At 44.7% G+C, this 25,591-nt stretch overlaps 1 protein-coding gene across 3 annotated transcripts; it reads right to left on the reverse strand.

Annotated features, from left to right (window-relative positions):
• Nucleotides 1–4,898: 4,898 nt before the first annotated feature.
• Nucleotides 4,899–25,369, reverse strand: SLC38A11 (solute carrier family 38 member 11). Of its 3 annotated transcripts, none has more exons than XM_028747440.2 (12): nucleotides 25,038–25,369; nucleotides 22,356–22,473; nucleotides 21,852–21,926; nucleotides 19,154–19,288; nucleotides 18,221–18,286; nucleotides 17,309–17,418; nucleotides 16,476–16,555; nucleotides 11,660–11,730; nucleotides 9,949–10,110; nucleotides 7,395–7,507; nucleotides 5,796–5,927; nucleotides 4,899–5,303 (listed from the first exon to the last, which is right to left on the reverse strand). In XM_028747440.2, the coding sequence occupies exons 2-12, from the start codon at nucleotides 22,360–22,362 to the stop codon at nucleotides 5,037–5,039; spliced, it is 1,218 nt and encodes a 405-aa protein (XP_028603273.2). In that variant the 5' UTR covers nucleotides 22,363–22,473; nucleotides 25,038–25,369; the 3' UTR covers nucleotides 4,899–5,036. The 3 variants fall into 3 exon arrangements, with proteins under 3 accessions (XP_028603273.2, XP_028603252.2, XP_077792957.1); XM_028747419.2 differs by lacking the exon at nucleotides 25,038–25,369 and adding an exon at nucleotides 24,354–24,885; XM_077936831.1 differs by lacking the exon at nucleotides 25,038–25,369 and adding an exon at nucleotides 24,354–24,884 and having other exon boundaries at nucleotides 17,309–17,415.
• Nucleotides 25,370–25,591: the final 222 nt, after the last annotated feature.

The raw sequence follows: 25,591 nt of genomic DNA on the forward strand, positions 1-25,591 counted from the left end.
GCTTTTCAGCATGCCTGTGGCTGTCTTATAAATACATACAAATGTGTACAAATAGTTCCAGTCACATGGTTTTAAAGAAAGGAACGGCAAATTGTAGAGGCATGCCCGTGGGCTTAAATGCAAAGGCTGGTGCAAAGACCCTAGTCCTCATGTCAAGACTACTGAAAGTAAGCCTTTTTCATGAGGCCTCGGGCTTTTAACTATATGTGGCCTTTTTGCATGGATGGGATGTTTTATTGTTCTTTTTTTTTTAAAAAAAAAGCTGGTTTTAATGTAGGTATGATTATTTGTTTTGTGTTCAAATATTTTTATGTTGCCCTGGCGCTGTGGGTAAAACCTCAGTGCCTAGGACTTGCTGATCGTAAGGTCGGCGGTTCGAATCCCCGCGGCGGGGTGAGCTCCCGTCGTTCGGTCCCAGCTCCTGCCCACCTAGCAGTTCGAAAGCACCCCTAAGTGTAAGTAGATAAATAGGTACCGCTTTATAGCAGGAAGGTAAACGGCGTTTCCGTGTGCTGCGCTGGTACTGGCTCGCCAGTGCAGCTTCGTCATGCTGGCCACGTGACCCGGAAGTATCCTCGGACGGCGCTGGCTCCCGGCCTCTTAAGCGAGATGAGCGTGCAACCCTAGAGTCGGTCACGACTGGCCCGTACGGGCAGGGGTACCTTTACCTTTAATGTTTTGTGAAAGGGTGTGTGTGTGTGTGTGTGTGTGTGTGTTTATGAATGTTTGTGTATCCCTTTCCTCCTGGCCTCTGAGTCCTTCCAGACACCTCCATTTGCTGGAGCTTGGAAGCAGCATTTAATGTTCTATGTGAGGTTCTCTCTGGTGCCGGTAGTCTGCCAGGGAAGTGGGGAAAACAAGAGAAGAGGGAGCTTTGGCTGACTCTTTGATGTACATCATTCTAAGGAGCCTGGGGCCTGTGCCACAACCGCTCCAATGTCTGTATGTGAGTTTGTAGCCATGGTTACCGCTGCTGGGCCCTTGCAGGACTCGTCTGCTGGCTTCATGAGTACGTGCTATTCTGTCCCCTGGAGCTGAAGATTAGGTAGAGGCTGGTGTTGAACTTTGGGTGCGTGGTTTTGTTCAGTGTGAGGGGGAAATACTATTTTTTCACTCGTTTCGGCCAACAGTGGATAGATCCTATATTAGCACCCCCATAAAGAATCCACATTATTAATAGTAATGGGCTGCCAATTTAGAGGTGGAGGAAAATATATTTTAAATACATTTTGTCACCATGAGCATGCTTCAGTAAGTTCTGTGGCGACATTTCTCATATTAGGCTGCCTAAAGACCAAAGGCGCTGGGGCAGGCATTGCCATAATCGGCCCTACAGATGTTTTGGGACTACAACTCCCATCATCCCTAGCTAGTGCTCTGCACTAAAACATTTCAACCATGGTGGTTGTTTTAAAAATGTGCTCTAAGCGGTTATAGTCATTTTACAAGCTTTCATATAATGGTGTGGTGCATTTTAGTGAGCCGCAATTGTAAAAGGCTGGAAGGCAAGTGATGTCTACTTTATGGCCCTAAATATAACAATGTTTGGAGTGGGGCAGGGCTAGGCTGCATGTCTGAGACCTTTCAAAGTCCTGGATCCAGTGTGGATTCCATTCCTGGAACAGCCAGGCTAGCTTCCTGCCTGGTGAGGTAATGGTCCTCTTAAGTATGGGCCATTAAGGTAATGAAGTGCCTCTGTGCCAGGTAGCAAAAGGGTGCACCCCCCTCAGCCACTCAATTCACTGGTGGTGAGAAAGACAAAGGCCAGAGTTGGGAGTTGTGTGTGCAAGCTAGAAGCAGCTGATGCTATGCCTGATTTCTGTTGGGATCCAAGGCTGTGGCTATGGGAGAAGACACTCTTGGGGTGTTAATGCTGTGAGCCGATCCATCGTAGGCTAAGGTTGTATATAGGTGTAAAATAAACCATATATCATAAAGACACCAGCGTCTCCACTGTGCCTCATTCCGAAGGGAACCAAACCTTGGGTAAGCGCCTGGAATCTTGCCCTGCTCGGAGACTGGGGTGGCGTGCAACCTTATATTGGTCTGTACACTGGTCCAAAAAGCAGCAGGAGGCTTCTGATGTTTGTAGAAGCCATCTGGCCTACTAAATTAGAGCAAAGCTCAGCCTCAATATTTATGTTCTGCAATGGCCCTTGATGTGTCCTTGCTTGTTTTGAAGCTATATAATTCAGCCGTTACTGAGATGGCCTAATACAGGGTTTCCCAAACTTGGATCTCCATCTGTTTTTGGACTACAATCCCCATCAACCCTGACCACTGGTCCTGCTAGTTAGGGATGGTGGGAGCTGTAGTCTCAAAAAACAGCTGGAGACCCAAGTTTGGGAAACTCTGGCCTAGTACGTGTGTGGAGAACCCTTTGGGCCTACAGCTGTTGTTGAACTACAACCCCCAAGCAAGAGGCATTATCACATTCCAGGCAGGTAACAGCACTTGAAGTGGACGCAGATTGGAACCAGTTAGGGAAGTCACCTGGAGAGAGGAGGTCTGGAGCCTGGGGAGAATCCTGAGGCTGGGACTAGACCTGAGGCTAAGACCAAACTACAGTGGTACCTCAGGTTACATACGCTTCAGGTTACATACGCTTCAGGTTACATACGCTTCAGGTTACATACTCCGCTAACTCAGAAATAGTACCTCGGGTTAAGAACTTTACTTCAGGATGAGAACAGAAATTGCGCGGCGGCGGCGGCGGGAGGCCCCATTAGCTAAAGTGGTGCTTCAGGTTAAGAACAGTTTCACGTTAAGAACGGACCTCCGGAACAAATTAAGTACGTAACCAGAGGTACCACTGTATAGGGAAGCATGCCTTCTCTGTTAACATATTAAATCGGATGTGACTTTTCCAAAATGTGATAAAGAGAAAGTATTTGTAATGGGAAGCGTAGTTGTTTGTAACTTGGCAAAATGCTTCTTCCTGAGGGGTTTGCAATTCGTATTCCATGGACCGCCAACAGTCTCCAGCTCATTTGCCGATGGTTCTCCAAGGACAGCTCTTGCCATTTCATCTTGGCTTCTCTACTGTGTTTCCACCAGTTAAATCCTATTAAAATGCAACAGAAATGTGTTCTAAATTCCCTCAACAGATCTTTGTGGTAAAAGGAAGCTGCCTCGCAGGGTTTTTATTATTATTATTGAATTGCCTTGTCAGCGTGATGGAGGTAACCACATGTCATAAATGGGAAAGTGCTCCACAAACTAATCTAATTATTATTATTATTATTTTTTGCAGTACAGTTCCACTAGGCAAAAGAGGAGGGAGAAGCCCCCGCTCCGCCGAAACTCTTTGCTTTAGACATTCGCTAAACGCTGCCGGAGTCTGTGCCTGATTCCAATTTTTGTTATGGAAGCTGTTCCCATAAATGGGTAACATTTGGCTTGAGTTTGGAGGCTGATTAGAAACATTTACAGTGTTTCAGACAAAATTTCCTGTGTTTCGGTTTTCTTTGTGTTTCACTGCCAGCTTTTGCTTCTGTATTAAATGAACCTGAATATATTACTTTAGGCTATATCCTGCATTTTAGATCCCCCCCTGTCACATTTACTCCCCCCCCCCCCTTTGGCATTCTGAAGAGAAAAACAAATCATAGAAGAGCTGCTACCCTCTGCATACTTGCTTTGATATCACTTGCTTTGAAATAAATGGGGCTTACTTTGAAGTCAACATATGCTGGAGACAGGCAATAGGCTTTTGTTTTTAAGTTTTGACTCTCACATGATACAGTAGGGATACCCAACCTGGCGCCTTCCTGACATTGCAGGACTAAAACTCCCATAATTCCTGGCCACTGGCTATGCTTGCTGGGACTGATGGGAACTGCAGTCCACAACATCTGAAAGGCTCCACATTACCATCTATGGTAATTGAGGGGTTTTTGGCAGCGGTGGGGTGGGGTTCAGGGAGGATTGTGCTTCAAACTAAAGCTATACAAGGAGAAATGATTTCAATAAAAACAGGGCTCAGTGTCCCAAATTTGTGAGGATAAAAAGTGAATTACAGATAAATACCTTTACTGTTCAATCCTATCTACTTCTCCTCAGAACTCCCATTGAGTCCTAAATACTGTAAGTGTATTTATGGTATTGCACTGTTATTTACTTGTTAGCCTCCTGGGCATAATACAATAATGACTTGTTTTATAACATAAAAATGAAAGGTCTCAATATCTTTTGGAGAATTTTAGCAGAATCAATTAAATTAAAGATAGGAATTCCCCAAAGCCACCTGAGTATGAAGGGTTGAAAGTTCCTTTGATTTGCTAAGAGATCTCCTCAATTTCCCATACTTTACTCAATTAACCGTTAATCTGGGGTGAATTTTATACCACCATTGTGATGCTATTGGAAATATGAAGGTGCTAGTAAACAACAAAAACTGTTTCTTTCCTTCTAGTGGGAACCAGCTCTCAGTTTAGGCCAGGGGTCTGCAACCTTTAAGACAAAAAGAGCCACTTGGACCCGTTTCCGAAGAAAAAACAACAGGGAGCCGCAAAACCATTGCGACATTTAAAACAAATATAACACTGCATATATTGTTTCTTACCTTAATGCTATATATACAGGATCGTAACGCACGCACCGCCCCCATGCGACGTCACAGCCAGTACAGCGCCCGCCACAGTGGGGAGTGTCGGGGCGCACAATGCGCCTCCTCCCCTTGCTAGTATCCGCCCCGGAGCCGCGGCAAAGGTGTCAAAGAGCCACATGCGGCTCTGGAGCCGCGGGTTGCAGACCCCTGGTTTAGGCTGTCCAATAATACAGCAGCTGGATCCAAAGAAATGGGGTATCTGCTTACATACTGCACATACTGGAGAATATATTGCATTTTTGCAATTTAGGGAGAGTTCACAACTGCAAAAACCGATCACGTTTGCAGCTCAGTGTTTAACTTTTATTATATCTTGGGGGGGGGGAAGAGTACGTTTAAAAACCTGAAACACACAATGGACTTCACAAAAACGTTTTTTTAAAAAAGTTTATATTTGCACTGCTCTTGTCTGGGAGGCCACGGTCTCCTAGGGTTGGTGTGTTTGCGGAGAAGACAGGACTGTTTGGTTGTAGAGTGAGGCATTTCCAAGGAAGCAGTATGGCATTTCTTGCCCATGGCTACAATCCTGGGGATGCAGGACAGTCATAACGAAGCCAACTATCATCACTAGCACCCCAATGGTAAGGATCAGGGCAGAGAGAAGGTTGTCGGAATGGGTCCATCGCTCCTTGGAGAACCTCAGGTAGCAGGCGGCAGGCAGGATGAAGACCAGTGGAGTAGCACTGAGCACCCCCTGCAAGCAGGAAGTAAAACACTAAATATGCATTTGTGGTGTATTGCAGAGGCACGCTCCTGAAATAAATTCTATGCAGAGAGTTTAGAAGGAATGGGGTGGAAATCACAATGAGGAACCAGCGAACTTAAGGAACTTGTTCATTGATTTCAGTGGGCAAGACTTACTCTGGGCAAGACTTAGCGGTTGTCAGTTACTCAAACAAAACAAAAACAGGCATCTGCAAGACTCCTCAGGATGGAGGAAGAAGCAACTTAATAATTTTGCTTGAACAGGGGCTTTAGAATGCCCCTTCATTTTTTCCCCAGGGGGAAAAAACTTATTTCTGTAGCTTCAGACAAAAAGTTCATCAACTTGCCACAAAGAAGCAAAGCACCAAATTTCTTCCTTAAGCATATCCTATTAACACAATAACAATTTGAGGAAACAGTCTACTTCATTAAGCCAAAACAAAACAAAAATTTAGTAGTTGAAAAATCCCCGTGCACTTACATTTAGCTCTAAAACTATTCCCAGGCAGTCATACACCAACGATACACTTGTCGCTAAAGCAATGACGATGACTGTCAGAGCAACGTGGTAAATGGTTGTAAGGTTTCCACCGAAAAACACGTTTGCGAGGACCTGAAACAGAAGCACAGAGTTCTAAGTACTGTCATGATGTGGCATATTTTAATTTTCTCATGCTAGAGTTATGCACAAGCCAAAGGAATGAATTACAACTGAACAGCAGACTTCAATGAAAGGCCCTTGCCCCCAAGGCACCCAGGTACTCATAATTATTTATTTTTCAAAACGTTTCCAGAGTAACACATAGCTGCTTTTAAATTGGCCAAGTATGAATTTTTTTGTACAGCTGGAAAAATAGATAAATATTTAGATTATGGACTTTTTTTTGTTTCATTTTCATTTTTTAAAAAAATAAAAACAAAGCTAGGCAGAGGGTTAAGGATCCAGTATACATCAGGACAAAACTGAGGTCATGTACTTCCAAAAAGAAAACAAACATTATCTTTGTCTGTCAATTAATCTACATTCTGAACCGCTCTGAGATCTATGGGTACGGGGTGGTATACAAATTTACTAAATCAATAATCAAATAAATCTTACATTTCCATGAGCGTATGCTTATTCCAACATTCTATAAAAAGGATGCAAACATTTCAGAGAACGTTTGATGGATTTAGTTCCATCCTATCATATCCTACAATAAGTGATTTTGTACTTACAGTGGTACCACAGGTTAAGTACTTAATTCATTCCGGAGGTCCGTACTTAACCTGAAACTGTTCTTAACCTGAAGCACCACTTTAGCTAATGGGGCCTCCTGCTGCTGCCGCGCCGCCGGAGCACGATTTCTGTTCTCATCCTGAAGCGAAGTTCTTAACCTTGAGCACTATTACTGGGTTAGCGGAGTCTGTAACCTGAAGCGTATGTAACCCGAGGTACCACTGTAATAGTAATACATCGGAATCCTTGGTTACATATGCTATACCTTCTCCACTGAGCCAGACAGCACTTGTTGCTTCCCATTTTCAGTCACCAGTATATGTGATGCTATTAACTTAATAATATGGCTACCATCTTTTTTGAGCAACCACACTCTGCACACAATGCCATGAAGCAATGGAAATTCCAGGGCATTACATTTTGGGAAAACTAAGATGGCGGCTAACCCCTGCAGTCACTCAGAATGAATGAATGCATCACCGAAAGAAGTGGCCCCCAGCAGTTGCCCAAGAAGACTGGGTGGTGACACTGAGTCTGCTTGCATTGCAGCCATTAGTAAAACTGAGGAATATTTAGTCTGATTAGGTTTCTGTCTAATATGTCCTATTGTCTATTTCAGCCAAGGATGTCAATAAGTGGACTGAAATGAATTCTGCAAGAGGATTCATCGCATCTGATTTCTTATTACAACAACACAACATAATTGTAATTTCCATAGCAGCAGTGTAGAAAACATTAATTTGATGGAACTGTGATCTGAAACTTCATCCTTGGGCACTTATCACAGTCCACTGCATTGGGGGCTTCAGAAATTAATGGTGACTTTCTGCAATCTAAGACACGGGTGCGATTAACACTCACCTCTCTGGTAACAAAGCATTCTATTGGAAACGTTAAGATGACAGTGATTCCATAGCAAAACCTCCCAAACGTGGCAAGGTCATCATCTCGGCAATAGTTCTCAAATATGTCTCCTGAAGAAGTGGCAGACAATGAAATCAACTTTGTAATGTGCAAGAGAAAACAGAAGTTGTGAATACAGACCCAAGCATTCATGAGAACTTTTAAATTTGCTCTCAGTTAAATTCTGATAGTTCCAAAGAACAAACCTAGACAGCCACAAACACTGGCTGGATTCCAAAGAGCATCTCTAGGCAGTTCCGTCCTTCCTTCCTTCCTTCCTTCCTTCCTTCCTTCCTTCCTTCCTTCCTAAATCACAATGTGTTTGGGAAATCCCCTCTGGTTCAATAGTGGTTTGCCACGAGACACGGTGAACTTCTATTTTTGAAACACATGCCTTCGGTGTATGGCCCGAGGGGCACTGCGTATTTTCTGCTATTGTGGTTTTTTGGGTGTGAGTGAGTGTGTGAATCATTTCCAAAAACTAAATCTTGTAGCCAAGCTTGTGCTCAGCATCCTTTGCACACCAAGGTTGCTTTTACTGTAGGAGTATTCCTGGCATCTGAATTGGGGTCAGGGTGCAAGGTTCTTTCAAGATGAATAAAAACGCATGGTCGAAGCAGACAGATTTCCTCTGTAGCTGTTATTCTTGTGACAAGAACAATCACTTAAGGAAGAGCAGGGCAAGGAATCTGTGCGCACACACTTCCCATGCCGCAGGATCAAAGCTGAAAGGCTTCAAATATGCAATAACCTCTGAAGTGTTTGCTACGTATAGGAGTGCTTACGGGATTGTTAACTTAGGAACTTTGGAATGTTACCTTAGGGGTTTTCGCACTCTGTGCACAGAACTATAATAGACTGTATGTGGTGGCTATAGCAAAGGGCCTGGGTGTGGCACAAGTGAAGAACTGTAGCCATTGTCCGCATGTCCTGCTTGAAGGCTTCCCAAGAGGCACCTGCCTGGCCATGGTAGAAAACAGGATGCTGGGCTCGTGGGCATTTGGTCTGATCCAGCAGGGCTCTTACGAATTATGTTAGCTCTATGCCCAACTCCACCTCTCCCCCATCTCATGTGCAAGTCTTCCAAGAGGCAGATTCCCCCATACCAGGTTCTCTGCAGACATGGAAGTAAATAGATTGAGAAGGACTGGTTCTGTGTGATCTTCTACTCCAGGAGCAGGCATCATCCTGTAACCTTCCAGGTGTGTCCAACTCCCATCAACCCCAGCCAGGATAGCCAATGGTCAGGGATGACTGGAGTTGCAGTCCAGCAACATCATGGGAGGCCCACAGCTTCCTCCTTTCTGTTCTACTCTTCATCCGGTACAAGCTGGATTGGCTTGGCTGGTAGAGTACGAGCCTCTCAGGGTCGTGGGTTCAAGCCCTATGTTGGGCAAAAGATTCCTGCATTGGCATGGTGCCAAAGAACATGGTTTTACAGAATTCCTCATGCTCCTGCAGCCTGGCAATATCATGTTTCTGTTTGTTCAAGAGGTTTCTCAAGGAGAAGAGTATCATTGGGCTTCCCAACTTCGGCACCAGTTCATAATAACTAGCATTATACTTGCTCTTTAGAGTAATATAAAGGTAAAGGGACCCCTGACCATTAGGTCCAGTCATGGCCAACTCTGGGGTTGCGGCGCTCATCTTGCTTTATTAGCCGAGGGAGCCAGCATACAGCTTCCGGGTCATGTGGCCAGCATGACTAAGCCACTTCTGGCAAACCAAATCAGCGCACGGAAACGCTGCTTATCTTCCCACCGGAGCGGTACCTATTTATCTACTTGCACTTGACGTGCTTTCGAACTGCTAGGTGGGCAGGAGCTGGGACCAAGCAATGGGAGCTCACCCCATCGCAGGGATTCGAACAGCTGACCTTCTGATCGGCAAGTCCTAGGCTCTGTGGTTTAACCCACTGTGCCACCCGCGTCCCTAGAGCAATATACACTACTTCCAATTCAGGATTATCTTTGGAGAATCTTCAGTATATAAGCCTGAGGTGTGGATATATAAGAAGCCATAAGGCTGGAGTGGGGAACCTCATGCCCAGGGGTCAAATATTGCCACAGCCGGTTTTCACTCACATCCCTCAACTGCCCTACTTCAGGTCCTCCTTGAGTGCATTTGCCTGGCTAGAATGTGCCCTTGAACTCTTGGCTGCTGGGATGGGGAGAGAGGAGTGTGCAAGTCTGTGCCAAAACTGGGCTACTGTACAGAGGTAAAACTTACATGGGTTTCTCCACCCAATTTTGCCTCTGGTCCCACCCATCCACATGGCCCCTGGAACCTGCTCATGTGGGGATTTTGTTCTGAAAATAGGTCCCCTAGATACTTTTTTGGGTTTTGTTTTTGAAGTAGGTTTTGCAGATGCTGAATTGTGTACCAGTAGGAAATCCTACACAGAATACCCACAGCCTTGGGTGAGGGAATCTAGGAGAAAAGCTTAATGTGGGTGAGAACTGTCAGAAAGCCAAGGTAAACAATAACTATAACCCGGAACGGAATAACTTACCTTCTGTGTATTCTCTAAAGGTCACATATCCGCACGTAGCGAACAACAAGCTGACAAACACAGCAAACGAGACGGACACATGCGTGACACGGGCCCAGTTGCTGAGTGTGGGTTCTTTCAGGGAGCCGTAAATTAAGAAACTATTGTGGTGGCAAATGAATGCTGGAAGAAGCACAATAGTATTTTTATTTTTAAAGCAATCATGTGAAATATACAGTATATATTACTGAGTCAACTAGTTTTGGGACAAATGTACTGAAAAGCAGAGCAACGGCAAGCTATTGAAAACAATGGGCTTGAGGCAAAGTAAAGCACAATGGAAGAATTGTGTACATGTTTCTTGCTCCCCCATTGAAATTGGTGGGAATTAAGGGCAAAAGATGTTATGTGCAATGCTTGGCTGCTACTGAACACAGTATATGTGCATGTAGGATCCTTCTCTAGCCTGCTTTGCAAAACTTTCCTGTGTCCTGACGTCACAACATTCTGTGTGTCGCAGCTTCTACCCCACAGGATTGGCTGCTGTCGGCGAAAGGTAGGGAAAACACGTTGCGTTGCAACATCAGGACATGAGTAAGTTCCACGAGATGTCACTGGAAGTGGGAACCAAATAGCTAGCAGCAGCCATGTGTTTACAATAATGCCAACTTTTGACCCTTAAAGTGCTTGACTTTGGTTGGGTCCAATGATGGCGTTGGTTCCCCCTTCTCCACTTGTTCTACAGTGGAATAAAGTAGAGGTGCTGCTGTGGCGAACTCTGGGAGCAAGAACGCCTTCCTGAATACTCTCTAAGGAATTCCCTAACTCCCAAAATCTGTACAGACGGAAATGTCTGTAGGACGTGGCATTTTTCTTCCCTCAATGCTCCCACTACAGAAATGTTGCACAGCAGGGCTGGGTGATCTATTGATATATCATCCAAAACCGGTTTGAAATCTGTAGCGTGGTATCAGTTTCATAATTTTTGACCTGGCAACATATTGCGAATCATGATGTATGTGTGTGTGCACAGGCTATACCAAAATCACCATGTGGGGAAAACCATGAAGCCAGTCAATGCTTCTACATAGCTCCATCCATATTTCAGGCATTGCGATTTATCAGTATATTGTAATGTTTAACTGGTGATGTATCACAAAGCTGAAAACAAGATTATCGCCCAGCCCTATTGGACAGTTAGAAGAAACAAATTTAACAAGCGCTTTAGGGAATCTCGTTAGAAGAGTAGCACAAAGGGAAAGAAGAAAATGGGAAGAACCTTCAAAGTTGGTCTGATCAGTGGAAGAAAGGGTGTAATAATTCAGACCCGTTTTGCCCTAACAGAAAGACAAAGGACAAATCTGGTCGAAGGTTATCTTTGTATGTTACAAAACCAGGCCCGGATTATTCCAGCAAAGATGGTGATCAGGTGGGTAGCTCCAAGGGATAGCAAAAGGGCAGTACTCCAGATGTTGTTGGAATATGGTTCCCATCATCCCTGGCCATCAGCTGTGTTGGCTGAGGATGATGGGAAATGGAGTCCAACAACATCTAGAAGGCCACAAGTTAATGCTCGACATTTCCCACAAATCCATCAATACTTAAAATAAAACGTTTGCAAGAAAAATAAAAACAAATCGGGAAGAGTAAGAATCTCACTAATGCAAAGGGAACCTGAGGATGCTACATGTGCTGCAGATATTAAAGAAATGCCGCCAAACATGGCACATACCAAATGACATCACCCCGATGGCTTGGGCTGCATTGGGCTTTGCAAACACCCACGGATTTTCTGTTTGGGTTCTGGAAAAGAAAGCAGCATTTGAGAGGTTGCCACTTCCACCAGGAATAATTCTTTAAAAAAAAAAAAGCAAAATCTGAAGGTCAGGAGTAGGGAACCTGTGGCTGAGCAACTGTTGGACTGACTCCAACCCCCATCAGCCCCAGCCAGCTTGGTCAGGGGTCACGGGGGCTTTCCCCCCAGCAACATGCTAGCCACCCTTGCTCTAAACAAACTGCCAGGGTAGTCACAGAACCACAGAACTGTAGAGTGGGAAGGGACCCTGAGGGTCAACTAGTCCAACACCCTGCAATGCAGGAATCTCATGTCAATTGAAGCACAAACACTGAAGAGATTTTTTTATGAAACGGAAAGTAAAAAGGCTCCCCCCTTCCGCCGCCTTGCAGCCATCCAGCTGTTTTCTTGTTAAGCAGAACTATAGTTAGCGACAGCAAAGCTTTCACATCTCAGTCTACCTACAGCTTTCTGGACTTGTCTGTGCTCGGTTTAACCTGCCTCGGGCCCCTTGAGGAGGGCAATGGGGGCACAATAGCCTAGGGTCTCATACCTTCAGTGTTGCAAATCAACACTGACAAACTATGTTCTAACTGAGAGAGAAAATGACAGTGACAAAGGGTGCAGTGAGATAGGAGAGGCTCAATTGGATTTGTAGTCCCTGGCTCTCTCAGGCTGAAATCCTAAACAAACTTATTTGAACCGACCACAGGCTTCCTTCTGAGTAAATCTGCGTACGATTGCTGCCTGGGAAAAGCCCTTCCATGCATCATTATATACTTTTCTATATTTATTTATTTATTTATTTCATTTCATTTCATTTCATTTCATTTCATTTCATTTGTGGTGTAGTGGTTAAGAGTGGTAGACTCGTAATCTGGTGAACAGGGTTCGCGTCTCCGCTCCTCCACATGCAGCTGCTGGGTGACCTTGGGCCAGTCACACTTCTCTGAAGTCTCTCAGCCCCACTCACCTCACAGAGTGTTTGTTGTGGGGGAGGAAGGGAAAGGAGAATGTTAGCTGCTTTGAGACTCCTTCGGGTAGTGATAAAGCGGGATATCAAATCCAAACTCCTCCTCCTTCTCCTCCTCCTCCTCCAAGGAGACCAGGGTTCTTCTCCTCCCATTTTTATCGTCACAACAACCCTGTGAGGTAGGTTAAGCTAAGAGTGATTGACCAGCCCAAGGTCACTCAGCGAGCTTCATGGCTGAGTGGGGATTTGAACCCTGGTCTCCCAGGTCCTAGTCCAACAGTCTAGGCACTACACCATGCCAGCTCTATACCCTTACATGATGTTACAGACCAAAGCCCGTGCACGGGAGAAGCAATTCAAGTTCCAAAGCAAACAGCATCACAGTTAAAGCTCTTTGCTTGGGACTGTGAACTGCAATACAGCAAACAAATATTTGCACAGCCTGCCATTTGTGTATTTCTGAACTTAAACCACTTTGAATTTGGAAGCAGATCAGATGAAGCTCGAGAAGAGGGAGCTGGCACTGACTTTTCAAAATTTGACTGGGCCAAAAGATTCCTCCCCTCAAGTAATCCTGCTCCATGCCAGCGGGGGGACAGGGGGTTAGAGAATGCCACCTTTCCATTATTCCATTACTTCCCAAAATATACAGCATCTTCAAATATAATTCTGCAAGTACAGTCGTACCTCGGTTCCCAAACGCCTTGGGAGTTGAATGTTCTGGGTCCCGAACGATCGAAAACAAGAAGTTGAATGTTCCGGTTTTCGAACGTCCGACGGGGCTTCCGCAGTTTCCAATTGGCTGCAGGAGCTTCCAGAAGCCGTGCTTTGGAAATCGAATGTTTCGGAGGTCAAACAGACTTCCGGAACGGATTCTGTTCGACTTCCGAGGTACGACTGTACACAGTTGCCTTCAAACAGGAGTGCAATAAAATGAGATAAAAACATTGCCAGAGGGCAGAACGCCCACCTTCAATAGTCAGGGGCTTCAGTCCTCATCTCTCTTGACAGGGGAGGCTGCTGCCACCTGCTGTCTCAGCCGCTGCACTTTCAGTGAACTGCAAAGCTGCAGCAGGACACAGCTGCCAGGCCAGAGGACAGCGCCCAGCTGTCAGGCTTTATCTCTGCCGCAGACAAATTAGCTTTTCCAAGCACCATTTACCTTGGAAGATGCAACTTCAGGTTTTTTACTCTTGCCAGTTCTATGAAGCTCCCCCTACTCCAGACGGAGTTTCTTTTGACATCCAATACTCTTCTCAAGTATCAATCAGAACCTGCAGAGCTCCTTAGCCACCACCTTTTCTTTTATTAATTAGCAGTTATGCTGCAGATTATTCCAGCTTTGGAAATAAATGCTAGTGCCATTTATGGCCCTCTTTACTGCCTCAAAGCAACACAATGGCAAGGGATTGAAATGTGTTTCTTTGCTTGTTTACAAAATGTGTGTGTGTGTGTGTGTGTGTAATTTGCAATATTCCCACCCATATACATTTCCAGGCCAGACAGGATGCATTCTGCTCTGTTCCTGACAATGCTCCTAAGGCAATCCTTATACATGTGTACCGTACATTTCCATTGTCTTTCAAGAGGAAATAGAAGCAAAGTGCTGAAATATCGCCAGAATTAAGCATCCGTATAACTGCTTTTCTGAAACAGGAATTAAGGCTGACTACCTTATTAACTATCGCAAAAACACACTCTCCTAAGCAGCTGTTATGTCCATGAGAAAAATAACTCAAAAGTTATTAGGACCTACTAAAAATATTACAAAGGGTCAGCTTTTCAAAGGCGTTTGGAACCCTTTCTCTCCTTCCATGTTTTACTGTGTAGCATTCTAGTTGTAAGAAGAGTTCTGGTAATTTTGAAAGTTCAATCCCTCCATTTTAATATGCCCTAATAAAGGTCTTAACTCTTCTGTGACTAATTGATGTGAAAGAAAAGCACTTTAAGTATGTGAAAAATGCCGTTCTTTCAAGTAACCACAGGGACCCAGACATAAGACATTTGCCCCTCACCCCCTTTGCTGGTCATGGCTGGTGTGAGAAAAGAAATTCTTCTGTCAGGAAACTACAGAACACTGAAAAAAAGTTTAAATATAATAGAAACAAAAGGAGGCATTTCCTCCTACCCCGCCCCATTTCATAAATAACACATGCAATTTTAACTTTTCCATTATGTGATGCAATGGCAATTTTGAAATTTTAAATTTCGGAAAGACCATCAGTCAGTGGAAGATCATCTGCTTTGCCTGCAAAAAGCTCCAGGTTAAATCCCTGGTATCTTCAGGTAGGCTTGGGAGAGACCCATAGAGACACAGAATCATAGAGAGACACTGCCAGGCAAGGTAGACAATACTGAGCTGATTTACTATTAGACAGCTTCCTAAGTGGAAAAAGTTCATCATGGCTGCTCCCATAGCCATATTCCCAACTAGAGCCCAAAAATGCAAGCAACAGTTGGAATCTGCTAATGCCCAGTTTATTAGGCTCAATATGACTGCAGTCCTAGTTTCCTGGGAATAAGCTCCAGTGAACTCAGCAGGTTTGTAAGGTTCAACTTGCAAACTATACCGAGCTTTGACCTTCAGCCCTCTGAAACACAACTTTCAGCTTTTAGTTAGGAATAAGAACAATCTTACCGGGTTACTATTTAAACGGCTAGTGTAAAGTAGGCACTCAAAGAAAAGGTGAGTAATACCCAGCCTCTGCATGGCTATTTCGCTCATCCCTTAGTCACTAATCAGTCACAAACAAACTTGGAAGCCTCCTTATTTCCTTATAACAACAATAATAATTGTATTATTTGCCCCAGCCACTCAGGGCAGCTTCCAGCATATATAAAAACATAATAACACATTAAACAATAAAAACTTCCCTAAACAGGGCTGCCTTCAGATGTCTTCTAAAAGTCAGGTAGTTGTTTATTTCCTTGACATCTGGTGGGAGGGTGTTCCATAGGGTGGGCGCCGCTACTGAGAAGGCCCTCTGCCTGGTTCCCTGTACCCTCACTTCTCGCAGTGAGGGAACCACCAGAAGGCCCTTGGAGCTAGATAAAAGTGCCAAAGCAAGGTCAGTTTGTCAATTATCCTGGTGTGCTAGCTCTGAAAAAGAAAAATGTACTTGAGCTGCAGTTCCCACTACTCTACTGGCTTCAGTTCAGGCATCATGGGAAACTGATTAAGGAGCCAAGAAGTCACCCTCTTAAGTCTGTAGCACAAGAGGAGGTGGGGGCACTCAAGCTCATTTCTTTGTCATAGTGTCAGCACCACCTGAACTCACTGCTCATTTACCACCAACAAACCATCGCTTGATGGAGCAGCTGCATTACATCTGAATAGATTATTTGTCTCATTGTCAAGCGATATTTTCTGGAGAGCACCAATGAAATATCCTATGACTAGGCGGCATTATTTTCCCTGTCATCTTCTCTTTCTGTATTGTTTCAGTGGGTTTGGATTTTCCCCCAGCCATTTTTATTGTGAACACCAATCAAGATGGCAGCTGTGTGGGCCGAAAAAATCAGAAAAGGCCCTTTCCATCACTACCGTGATTCACCAAATCACCAAGCGTAATTCAAAGTGATGTTGCCGTGCTGCAACTTTCCTGCAATTTGGGTTTACTGCCACAAGAGGCCTACTTTTGTATCTTAAAACAAAACATGCAAACTCAGCTCTCCCTCAGGCTGGATCCAGCTCTCTTACAAAGCACCAACTGCCTCTAACCGTGACCTTTATTTCTCCCAGAGAGATTATGGAGAACGAGAAATGACAAGATTACTTACACCTGTGCACTAAACGTGATTGCCCTTATAATCCCAAACACCAGGATGAGGACAGTTAAAATCAGAGAAACCAATGATACCTGCGAATAACAATAAAAGCATTAGCCGATTATGCCCATTAGTGGTCAAACATTTTAGAATTTCCAAAAGCATAATCTTGTTTGTCAAAGAAGAGAGAACGGACATTTCCATGGGTGACAGGCCAGTATAATTAAAAGACCTGTCATTCAAAATGTATATACAAAGAGGGGGAAAGGCAGAAGAGAAAGTATATTAGGACCAACTTAGCTTCAATAAGGAGGCTGCATGATGGGCCTTTAAGCCATGTTCATCTACCTATGGCTATCACATTTATTCCTACACCGAGGATACCTTCCATGCTGCAATGTCGTACCATGTGACACATTTTGATAACCCTCAAAACACATAATGCAGGCATAGGCAAACTCAGCCCTCCAGATGTTTTGGGACTACAACTCCCATCATCCCTAGCTATCAGGACCAGTCGTCAGGGATGATGGGAGTTGTAGTCCCAAAACATCTGGAGGACCGAGTTTGCCTATGCCTGACATAATGTGTCTGTTCAATATTTTTCTCCTCCCGTGTGTTAAAACTCTTACCCCAGTTATCAACCAAGGTCAACCTCCCCAACTTGGTTCCTCCCTCAGATGCTTTTGACTACAATTCCCATCGTCCCTGGCAACTGACCATGCTGGTCAGGGCTGATGTGGCCCAAAACACCTCAGAGAGCACTAGGTTGAAGAAGTTTGATCTGACGCTATTTTAATTCTTAACCAAATCGAGAAGTTAATTTCTATACAGTAATGATTTACCTTCCCCAATTTTGATATATTTCGAAAGAGGGAAAGAGGAAGGGTGAAGATGATGGTGACACAGAGAATAATGACATGGCGACCAATGAGCAAATTGTCTTGATCGACTGCTTAAAAAAAGAGAAAGAGAAATGTTAAGATGCATATTTCTGTAAGAAATGAATGTTAGGTTGCTCATTAAATGTGAAATGTACATGATTTTTTTAATGTGTTGAGTGTGTAAAAAATCTGTTTATGAAATGAGGACAGGTAGGAAGGGAACAAAAAATGTGCGATTTTTGGAATATTTATATAGCACCAACAGTATTTAGGACAAAGCACCTCAAAATACTTGCCAACAACATTTATGCTAAGGAGTTATATTACAAAAACTCAGTCTGCAATCCCGAGTCACTGGAGTATACCTCATTGGACTCAGTGAGGATTACTTTTAAGAAAACATTACAGGATTACACCAATACATAATGTACAGAATGTCAGGTTATATATCAGATACAGTGGTACCTCGGTTTAAGAACAGACCTGTTTATGAACGATTTGGTTTACGAACTGCGCAAAACCGGAAATAGTATCACGGGTTGCAAACTTTACCTCGGTCTAAGAATGGAATCCGAATGGTGGAAGGGCACTGGCGGTGGGAGGCCTCATTAGGGAAAGCGCGCCTTGGTTTAAGAAAGGTTTCAGTTTAAGAATGGACTTCCGGAATGGATTAAGTTCATAAACCGAGGTACCACTGTACCAAAATCTGAACCCCCAAGATATACCAAGAAAATAAAAAAGTATGCATAACTTATGGTGAGTGTCACAGCCCTTTACAATATTCAATTCGTGGGCAAATATTTTGATCAACTTTCCTAACAAGTTAAGTAAAAACATTTATTAATCAGGAAGAACAAAAACTGATCGACTCACCGCCAGGAATTCTTTGGAAGACTTTAGTCAAAGTGTCTCCTGTTATAATGTTGTAACTAATCATGGCTTTAAAAGAAGAAGCTACTTCGTTAATAACGCTTTGAAAAGATAAAACGAAATCTAAGCATACACTATAGGGAACAAAACTGTGTCAGTGAAAAACTATGCCTTCTCCGAATACATGTAATGTCTTTTATGTTCAATACTTTTAGGCAGATTTAACCACCAAACTTGATGGGGCTCATTTCAAAACAGGAAGCCTGCCTGCCTTCTTCCTTAAAACCAGCCTCTTCCTTACTCCTCCTCCTCCTTCTCACTGATGCCCTTGTACAGCTCAGCAAAGGAGGATGGAAGCAACACTAGATTGTGTTGGCCCTGCCTGCCATTGGCTCTGGTCCCGTCTACTGTCACCTGCTCTATCAGACCCAAAGCGCACCTGCCCCCACTGTGTCTGTATGAGGGGCTTCTAGGGCCACACAAGGAGGCCTCACCTCTTGACCCCAAGTCTGGTGACCCCACAACCCCTCTCATGCACATTATCAGTCCATGGGGGCGCTGTTAAGAGCCCCTCTTTCACCATCCAGGGTTCCAACCAAACAAAGGGGAAGATTAAAAGCTAAGCCTGGACCAATTTAATTTATGTATTTCATTTACATCCCACTTTTTCCTCCAAGGAACTCAAGGTGGTGTACATGGTTTTCTCCTTCCTCATTTAATCCCTACAACAACCCTGTGAGGTAGGTTAGTCTAAGAGACAGTGACTTGACCTAAAGTCACTCAGTGAGAGCTTCATGGCCAAGTGGGGATTTGAACCCAGGTTTCCCAGGTCCTAGTCCAACACCCTAACCACTACACCACAGGGGCTTCCAGTCTTCTTCTTTTATAGACTGCAAAAAGGCATTGTTCTTTAATGCATCTGCAAGGGGACCTTACCAATGAAAGGGTATAAGAACTGGAGAGCTGAGAGAATTAGGTACCCTACAAAACCAAATGCTTTATTGACCAGAGCCTGGTAGCTGTTGGTTCCAGACAGGTTCCCTCCTTTAATCAACAGGATAATAGAATAATCTGTTGAGGAGAACAAGAAGCATTCTTTTAAAAACAATCTCTTTGGGATCAATTTCTCATGCATTATTCTCTTGATTTTTTAATTTTTAATTTTTAAATCAGACTGAAAGAAGTCACCATGGAGAATACCTGGGAACACAGAATAACAGGGGAAAGGAGATCTTACACAAAACCTGCGGGAAGCCAAAGAAAAATGTCTTGGTAACACAACTACATCTCCAGTGTCCATTAGGGGAGGCATTGCTAGAGATCTCTTCTGCAATTATTTCCAGAGAGCTGACCTATTTATTTTGTAGGTCAGGCAAGGAGAGCTGCCTTTGATCCCTGTTACTGCCAGGCCAGTGGATCATTCTTTCAATCCACATGTGCCCTCGCAGTCTGCATTGGGTGGTGTCAATTAGCATTCCATATCCATCTCCAGAGTAACAGGCTCCTTCCAGTGCTGTTAACTAGCAGCCCAGTTCGTGCCCACGTAAGCAGCAGGATATAGGAGCAAATGGGCTGCCCTGAGGTCTGCTAGCATGGCTAGGGTACAAGCTTTAGTACGAATTATTTTTTAAACGAATCTCTCCCAGGCCATTTCATCCTCACAACAACTCTGTGAGGTTGATGAGGCTGAGAGACATTTAATGGCCCCTGATCGCTCAGTGAGTAGGGATTTGAACATGGGTCTCCCTGACTCTAATTTGCCACTGCACCTAGATAGAGTCACATATAGTTTTAAACTTTGTTCACAAGGATTAATAAGGGGATATAGTAAGTCAGCAAAGCACATGGAACTGATGTGTAATAGATTGGCATTTTCTGTTATAATGGCTAGAATAGAGATTTTTTTTCACAAATGCAAGATTAGTTGCACACTATGAATTGCATTGAGAGAATCCTTAAGTGATTCTCTACAACAGAGATTCTGTGGTTTAACTGCTCTCTACAAACCAGAACTGCAAACCACAGTTTGATCCTATTTGCAATCCTAGTTCACAGGGGAAACTACAGTGGTGCCTCGCAAGACGAAATTAATCCGTTCCGCAAGTCTCTTCGTCTTGCGGTTTTTTCGTCTTGCGAAGCACGGCTATTAGCGGCTTAGCGGCTATTAGCGGCCATTAACGGCTTAGCGGCTATTACCGGCTTAGCGGCTTTAAGAAAAAGGAAACGTTTCGTCTTGCGAAGCAAGCCTATAGGGAAATTCGTCTTGCGGAACGACTCAAAAAATGGAAAACCCTTTCGTCTAGCGAGTTTTTCGTCTTGCGAGGCATTCGTCTTGCGTGGCACCACTGTATGCTTTAGAGCGGGGTTTCCCAGCTGCTTTTGAACTACAGTTCCCATCATCCCTGAGCACTGGTCCTGCTAGCTATGGATGTTGGGCGTTATAGCCCAAAAACAGCTAGAGGTAATTAAGAAGTTTGAATGTACAATGTTTGTACTTTGTTTGTAAACCAATAAAAATACAATTAAAAACAAAAACAAAAACAGCTAGAGGCCCCCAGTTTGGGAAACCCTGGTTTAGTGTCCTCTGCACTAGGCTATGTGAAAGGTGGATGGAAATGCTTGCAATCATCTCTTGTTCCTGTTCCAGCAAGCCATTGTTCCATTCACTAGGAAGATCCTCCCTGAGCCCTGCCTTCTTTCGTGGTATCCTAATATCACATAGGAAAGGACATCCAATGCAGCACAGTGCTCTACTTTTAAAAACCACCTCAGAAGATTAAGCGTTTTTCCTGTACACTTGAGTAAAGGTAAAGGTAAAGGACCCCTGGACGGTTAAGTGCAGTCAAAGGCGACTATGGAGTTGTGGCGCTCATCTCACTTTCAGGCCGAGGGAGACGGTGTTTGTCCACAGACAGCTTTCCGGGTCATGTGGCCAGCATGACTAAACCGCTTCTGGCACAATGGAACACCGTGAAAGAAACCAGAGGGCACAGAAACGCCGTTTACCTTCCTGCCACAGCAGTACCTATTTATCTACTTGCACTAGCGTGCTTTCGAACTGCTAGGTTGGCAGGAGCTGGGACAGAGCAACAGGAGCTCACTCTGTTGCAGGGATTCGAACTGCCGACCTTCTGATTGGCAAGCCCAAGAGGCTCAGTGGTTTAGACCACCAGCGCCATCCGCGTCCCAGTGTGACACTTGAGTAACACTGCATGGAGAGACAGTGGGGCTCTATAGGCAAGCCCTGCCCTACTGTTGTGTCCCCTGACTGCCCCACCCATATGCTGCCAACACATTGGGGAAGATATGAAGGGCAGAAATCTACCTAATGCATACAGTCTGTTCCTGTGAGCTGAAAGCTGGATTCCGCAGAAATGGAGCCCATAGGGCTAGCCCCCCTGCACCCAAAATTTCCCCTTCAGACCTTTCCCCAATGTGTGGAGAGTGAGGGGGGGCAGAGCATGTTGGGGACACCACAGAGGGGCTCTCTCTCCAAGCAGAGTTGCTCTCATGGAGAGAAGAATGCCTGATTTAGGACTTCTAGTATCAATGAAGACATTTTGCACATTCTGCCCATCTTAATTCCTGGACCTCTCTCTCTAGTGAATGATAACGGCCACTTTTAAGGCAATACCTGTGATATAAGCAACGGCCAACAATAACAGTATTCCCAATGGAAATCCAGCTTGCTTCAGAGAATAGGGCAGGCCTGTGAAACGATGCAAACAAACAAATTAGATTGGAGGTCCCCCCACAAGTTCTTGCCACTTATTGATGCTCCCAGCTCCTCTCCCATCTTCCCAGGGGCTACTTAAGATCTGAGGAAGCCCAAGCCACAGGAAGCTCATGCCATCGGCTCCTGAATCTGGAGGGAAGTGGCTGCGAGTTCCTATCTGTACGCCCACATATTTGCAAGGTCCCAGGAAGCTGTAGTATGGCTTACTGTGTCATGTAAAGCAAGCCATTGACAAAGTCAAATTTTAAATATATAAACAGCCCATTGGAATCCCTGATCTTGATCGACATTAATCTGCACTACTGTAATAAAAATATGATTGATAGTAAGTCCAACAAAATAATAAACTGGAGTGAAATTTATAGTAATTAACTGGAATGAATAATAAACTGATGCATTTACCTATCATACCAGATCCTATGATAGAGTTGATGACATTAAAAGCAGCTGATGAGAGGTTGCTAGTTCCTCCTTTGTTTCTCGGTTTACAAACCAGGGTTGTTGTTTCATCCAGTTCCTCCTATTTCAATAAAGTAGCATTGATGTCAGTCTAAAATATATTCACTTAAAAAAAACAAACCACCACATTTTTTTTAAATCATTTAACATAACTGAAAATACAAGGATTTGGTTTTGGAAGGGCTTCCCTTCCTCCCTAAAACAAACACATACCAAGTGACATGGAAAATCTTAGCAGTCATAGAATCATAGAGTTGGAAGGGACCTTGAGGATAATCTCATCCAACCATCTGCAATGCAGCAATATACATTGCGGGTGGCGCTGTGGTCTAAACCACTGAGCCTCTTGGGCCTGCTGATCGGAAGGTCGGCGGTTCAAATCCCCACGACGGGGTGGGCTCCCGTTGCTCTGTCCCAGCTCCTGCCAACCTAGCAGTTTGAAAGCATGCCAGTGGAAGTAGATAAATAGGTACCGCTGCGGCGGGATGGTAAATGGCGTTTCCATGCGCTCTGGCACTTGTCATGGTCCTCCATGCTGGCCACATGACCCGGAACACTTTCTGTGGACAAACACCAGCTCCCTCGGCCCGAAAGCGAGATGAGCGCTGCAACCCCACAGCCGCCTTTGACTGGACTTTACCTTGCAGCTGTCCCATACAGGGATCGAACCTGCAACCTTGATGCTATCAGCACCAAGCTCTAACCAACTGAGCTATCCAGGCTGACATTTTGTATGCATCAGAATAAGGACTAGATTTTGAAAGTATATTGGTTTTTAAGTCAAAACAAAAAAAATTCCTTCCAGTAGCACCTTAAAGACCAACTAAGTTAGTTCTTGGTATGAGCTTTCGTGTGCATGCACACTTCTTCAGATACCTGGACTTCCATTTCATGCGGCTCAATGTGGTGCCTTCCACATTGGTATCTGAAGAAGTGTGCATGCACACGAAAGCTCATACCAAGAACTAACTTAGTTGGTCTTTAAGGTGCTACTGGAAGGAATTTTTTTTGTTTTGACTATGGCAGACCAACACGGCTACCTATCTGTAACTGGTTTTTAAGTGTTTTTGAAATTTGGGCACAAATGAAAGTTAGTTGTTTCCTGCCCTTTACCCTAAGATCCTAGGGCAGGTACTTTTAAGCCTTCACTTTAATTGCTTTAACGATTCAATCCTAAGCACACTTACTAGCTCCATCAGATGGTAGTTCAACTAATTTCTTCTGAGTAAACTCGCACAGGATTGTGCTGTAAGTCCAATGTGCTTCGCAAGGTGGTATATCTGAACATCAAAGGGAGTCCTTTAAAATCTAAGGAGAGCTGGGCACCCACCACCTGACTGTCAGTTATCAGAAACATTTTGTTATCACAATACCCCTTCTCCCCATGCAAGCCATATCTGCGTAACATTATATAAATATACATTGTGTTTTATCTTAGTTATAGGTTGGAGGGTGACCGCTGTCACACGCTGACAGCTTCTAGGAGCCACAAGTGAGAGCTGAGTGCAGGATGGGGGCCAAAGGTGGACAAACTACCCCAGACATGTCCCCCACCAGAGGTACTACCCCTTCCCTAACACCCCAGGAAAGAACTTTGACTAGGTGACTAAACCAGGTGAAGGTAGCCAATGGGTCTCAAACCCTTGAGGAGTTACAGACTTTTTTGGCATGCAAAGACAGGCTCCGGTGGGTTGAGCGGACAAGTTATGGCTAGCTCAGGTGGTTAGAGTGCGGCGCTGATCATGCCAAAGCACGGGTTCGATTCCCATGCTATTCTTGCATGGCAGGGGGTTGAATAAATTCTTCCAGCTCTTATGATTCTATGAAATAAGCGAGGCTGTGTTTTTTAAAGAGAGTTTGCTTTCCTACCCCACGGACCAGTTGAAAGGCGAGGAGAAATTAAGAAAACTTCCTAGGATCCCAAGAAGACGCGCGGCTTACCGGGTGGGCAGGGCTGGCGGCGGGCGGCGGGGGGCGCTGGGCCAGCTCTTCCATGGCGGCTCGCTCGCCCCGACCGGCTTCCCTCGGAGGCCCCTCTCCGGATCCCGCCTGCAGCTCTCATGAACGGAGCGAGGCGGAGGGACAGGGGCTAGGGGGGTCGCCGAGGGAGAAGAGCGCGCCGGCTCTCGGGCTCCAGATCGGGACGCGGCAGCACGTGCGCGCCTGGGAATGGCCAGGCCTCCCGCGGGCGGAGAGAGCAGCGTGATCTCCACTCCCAGGAGCGCCTTGGAAGGGAGCCCGAAAAGGGGGGCGCGGGGGGAATGGGGAGTGTCGGAAGGCCAGCGGAGTTTTCTGGTCGGGCTCGGCAGTCCGCCCATTTTACATCAGAATTGTTGAGTTGGAAAGGGACTCCCAGGGTCATCATGGGCGTAGCTGGGATTGGGGAGGGGGCGCAGGGGTGGCAGCTGCCCCTCTAAATCAAGGAAATAAATAAAAATATTTAAACTAACCAATTGCACCGCAGGTAACCCTGTCCTGTCCCCACCCCCCAAAAAAATTAAGCCTGCCCCCCAATAAATGCTGGCTATGCCCACAAAGATATATACAGCCATCATGGCTAGCGGCCATTCGTAGCCTAATCCCCGCCAAGAAATTCTCCAAATTAAGAGCCTTGGGTCCCTTTACCTTTTCATCTTGCTGGCTATGGCCGCATTTGAGGAAGTGCTTCTCGTATTTTACTTATGCACTTCACGAAGAAGAAAGTCTCGTGTCTTCCTTGCAAGAAAACACGATCAGAACGGAATGGTTCGAACAAAACTTCGGTCAAAACTGAGAAGTAAAGACAAATGGGCCACCTGTCCTGTCTTTCGCTGGTAGGAGATGCTATCATTGGGAATGCTTGATAGATAGGTAGCTGCCAAGCCTGGTGATGAAACATTGGACCCTGGACCTGCATAAACTGAACAAAACTGAAAAAGCCTTAACTTGTTCCCACAGCAACTCCCCTCCCCATAGGGTAATTGTTGGTGATTCTTTTTCTTTCCTTCTTCTGTTATTTTTTTTTTAAAGTGATTGTTTCATCTCTCTCTTTTTGGTTACAAATATGTATACATACCTATCTTATTATGGGAGATTAAATAAAGAAGATTTTAAAACAAAACAAAACTGGATTGAAAAGCCAGGTGTGGAAAAAGGAATACACACAAAGTCCTGGTTATTTTTGAATGCTCCTAGACTAC

The sequence above is a fragment of the Podarcis muralis genome, chromosome 1, assembly GCF_964188315.1.
Source record: "Podarcis muralis chromosome 1, rPodMur119.hap1.1, whole genome shotgun sequence".
Lineage (NCBI taxonomy): Eukaryota > Metazoa > Chordata > Lepidosauria > Squamata > Lacertidae > Podarcis > Podarcis muralis.

Coding starts and splice junctions, on each gene's coding strand:
- SLC38A11 (XM_028747419.2), bottom strand. CDS start 24,407: ATGGAAGAGCTGGCCCAGCGCCCCCCGCCGCCCGCCGCCAGCCCTGCC. Junction 19,289..21,851: donor GGCCGTTGCTTATATCACAG/GTATTGCCTTAA, acceptor TCTCCTCAACAG/ATTATTCTATTATCCTGTTG. Junction 11,731..16,475: donor ATCACGTTTAGTGCACAGGT/GTAAGTAATCTT, acceptor TTTCTTTTCCAG/AACCCAAACAGAAAATCCGT.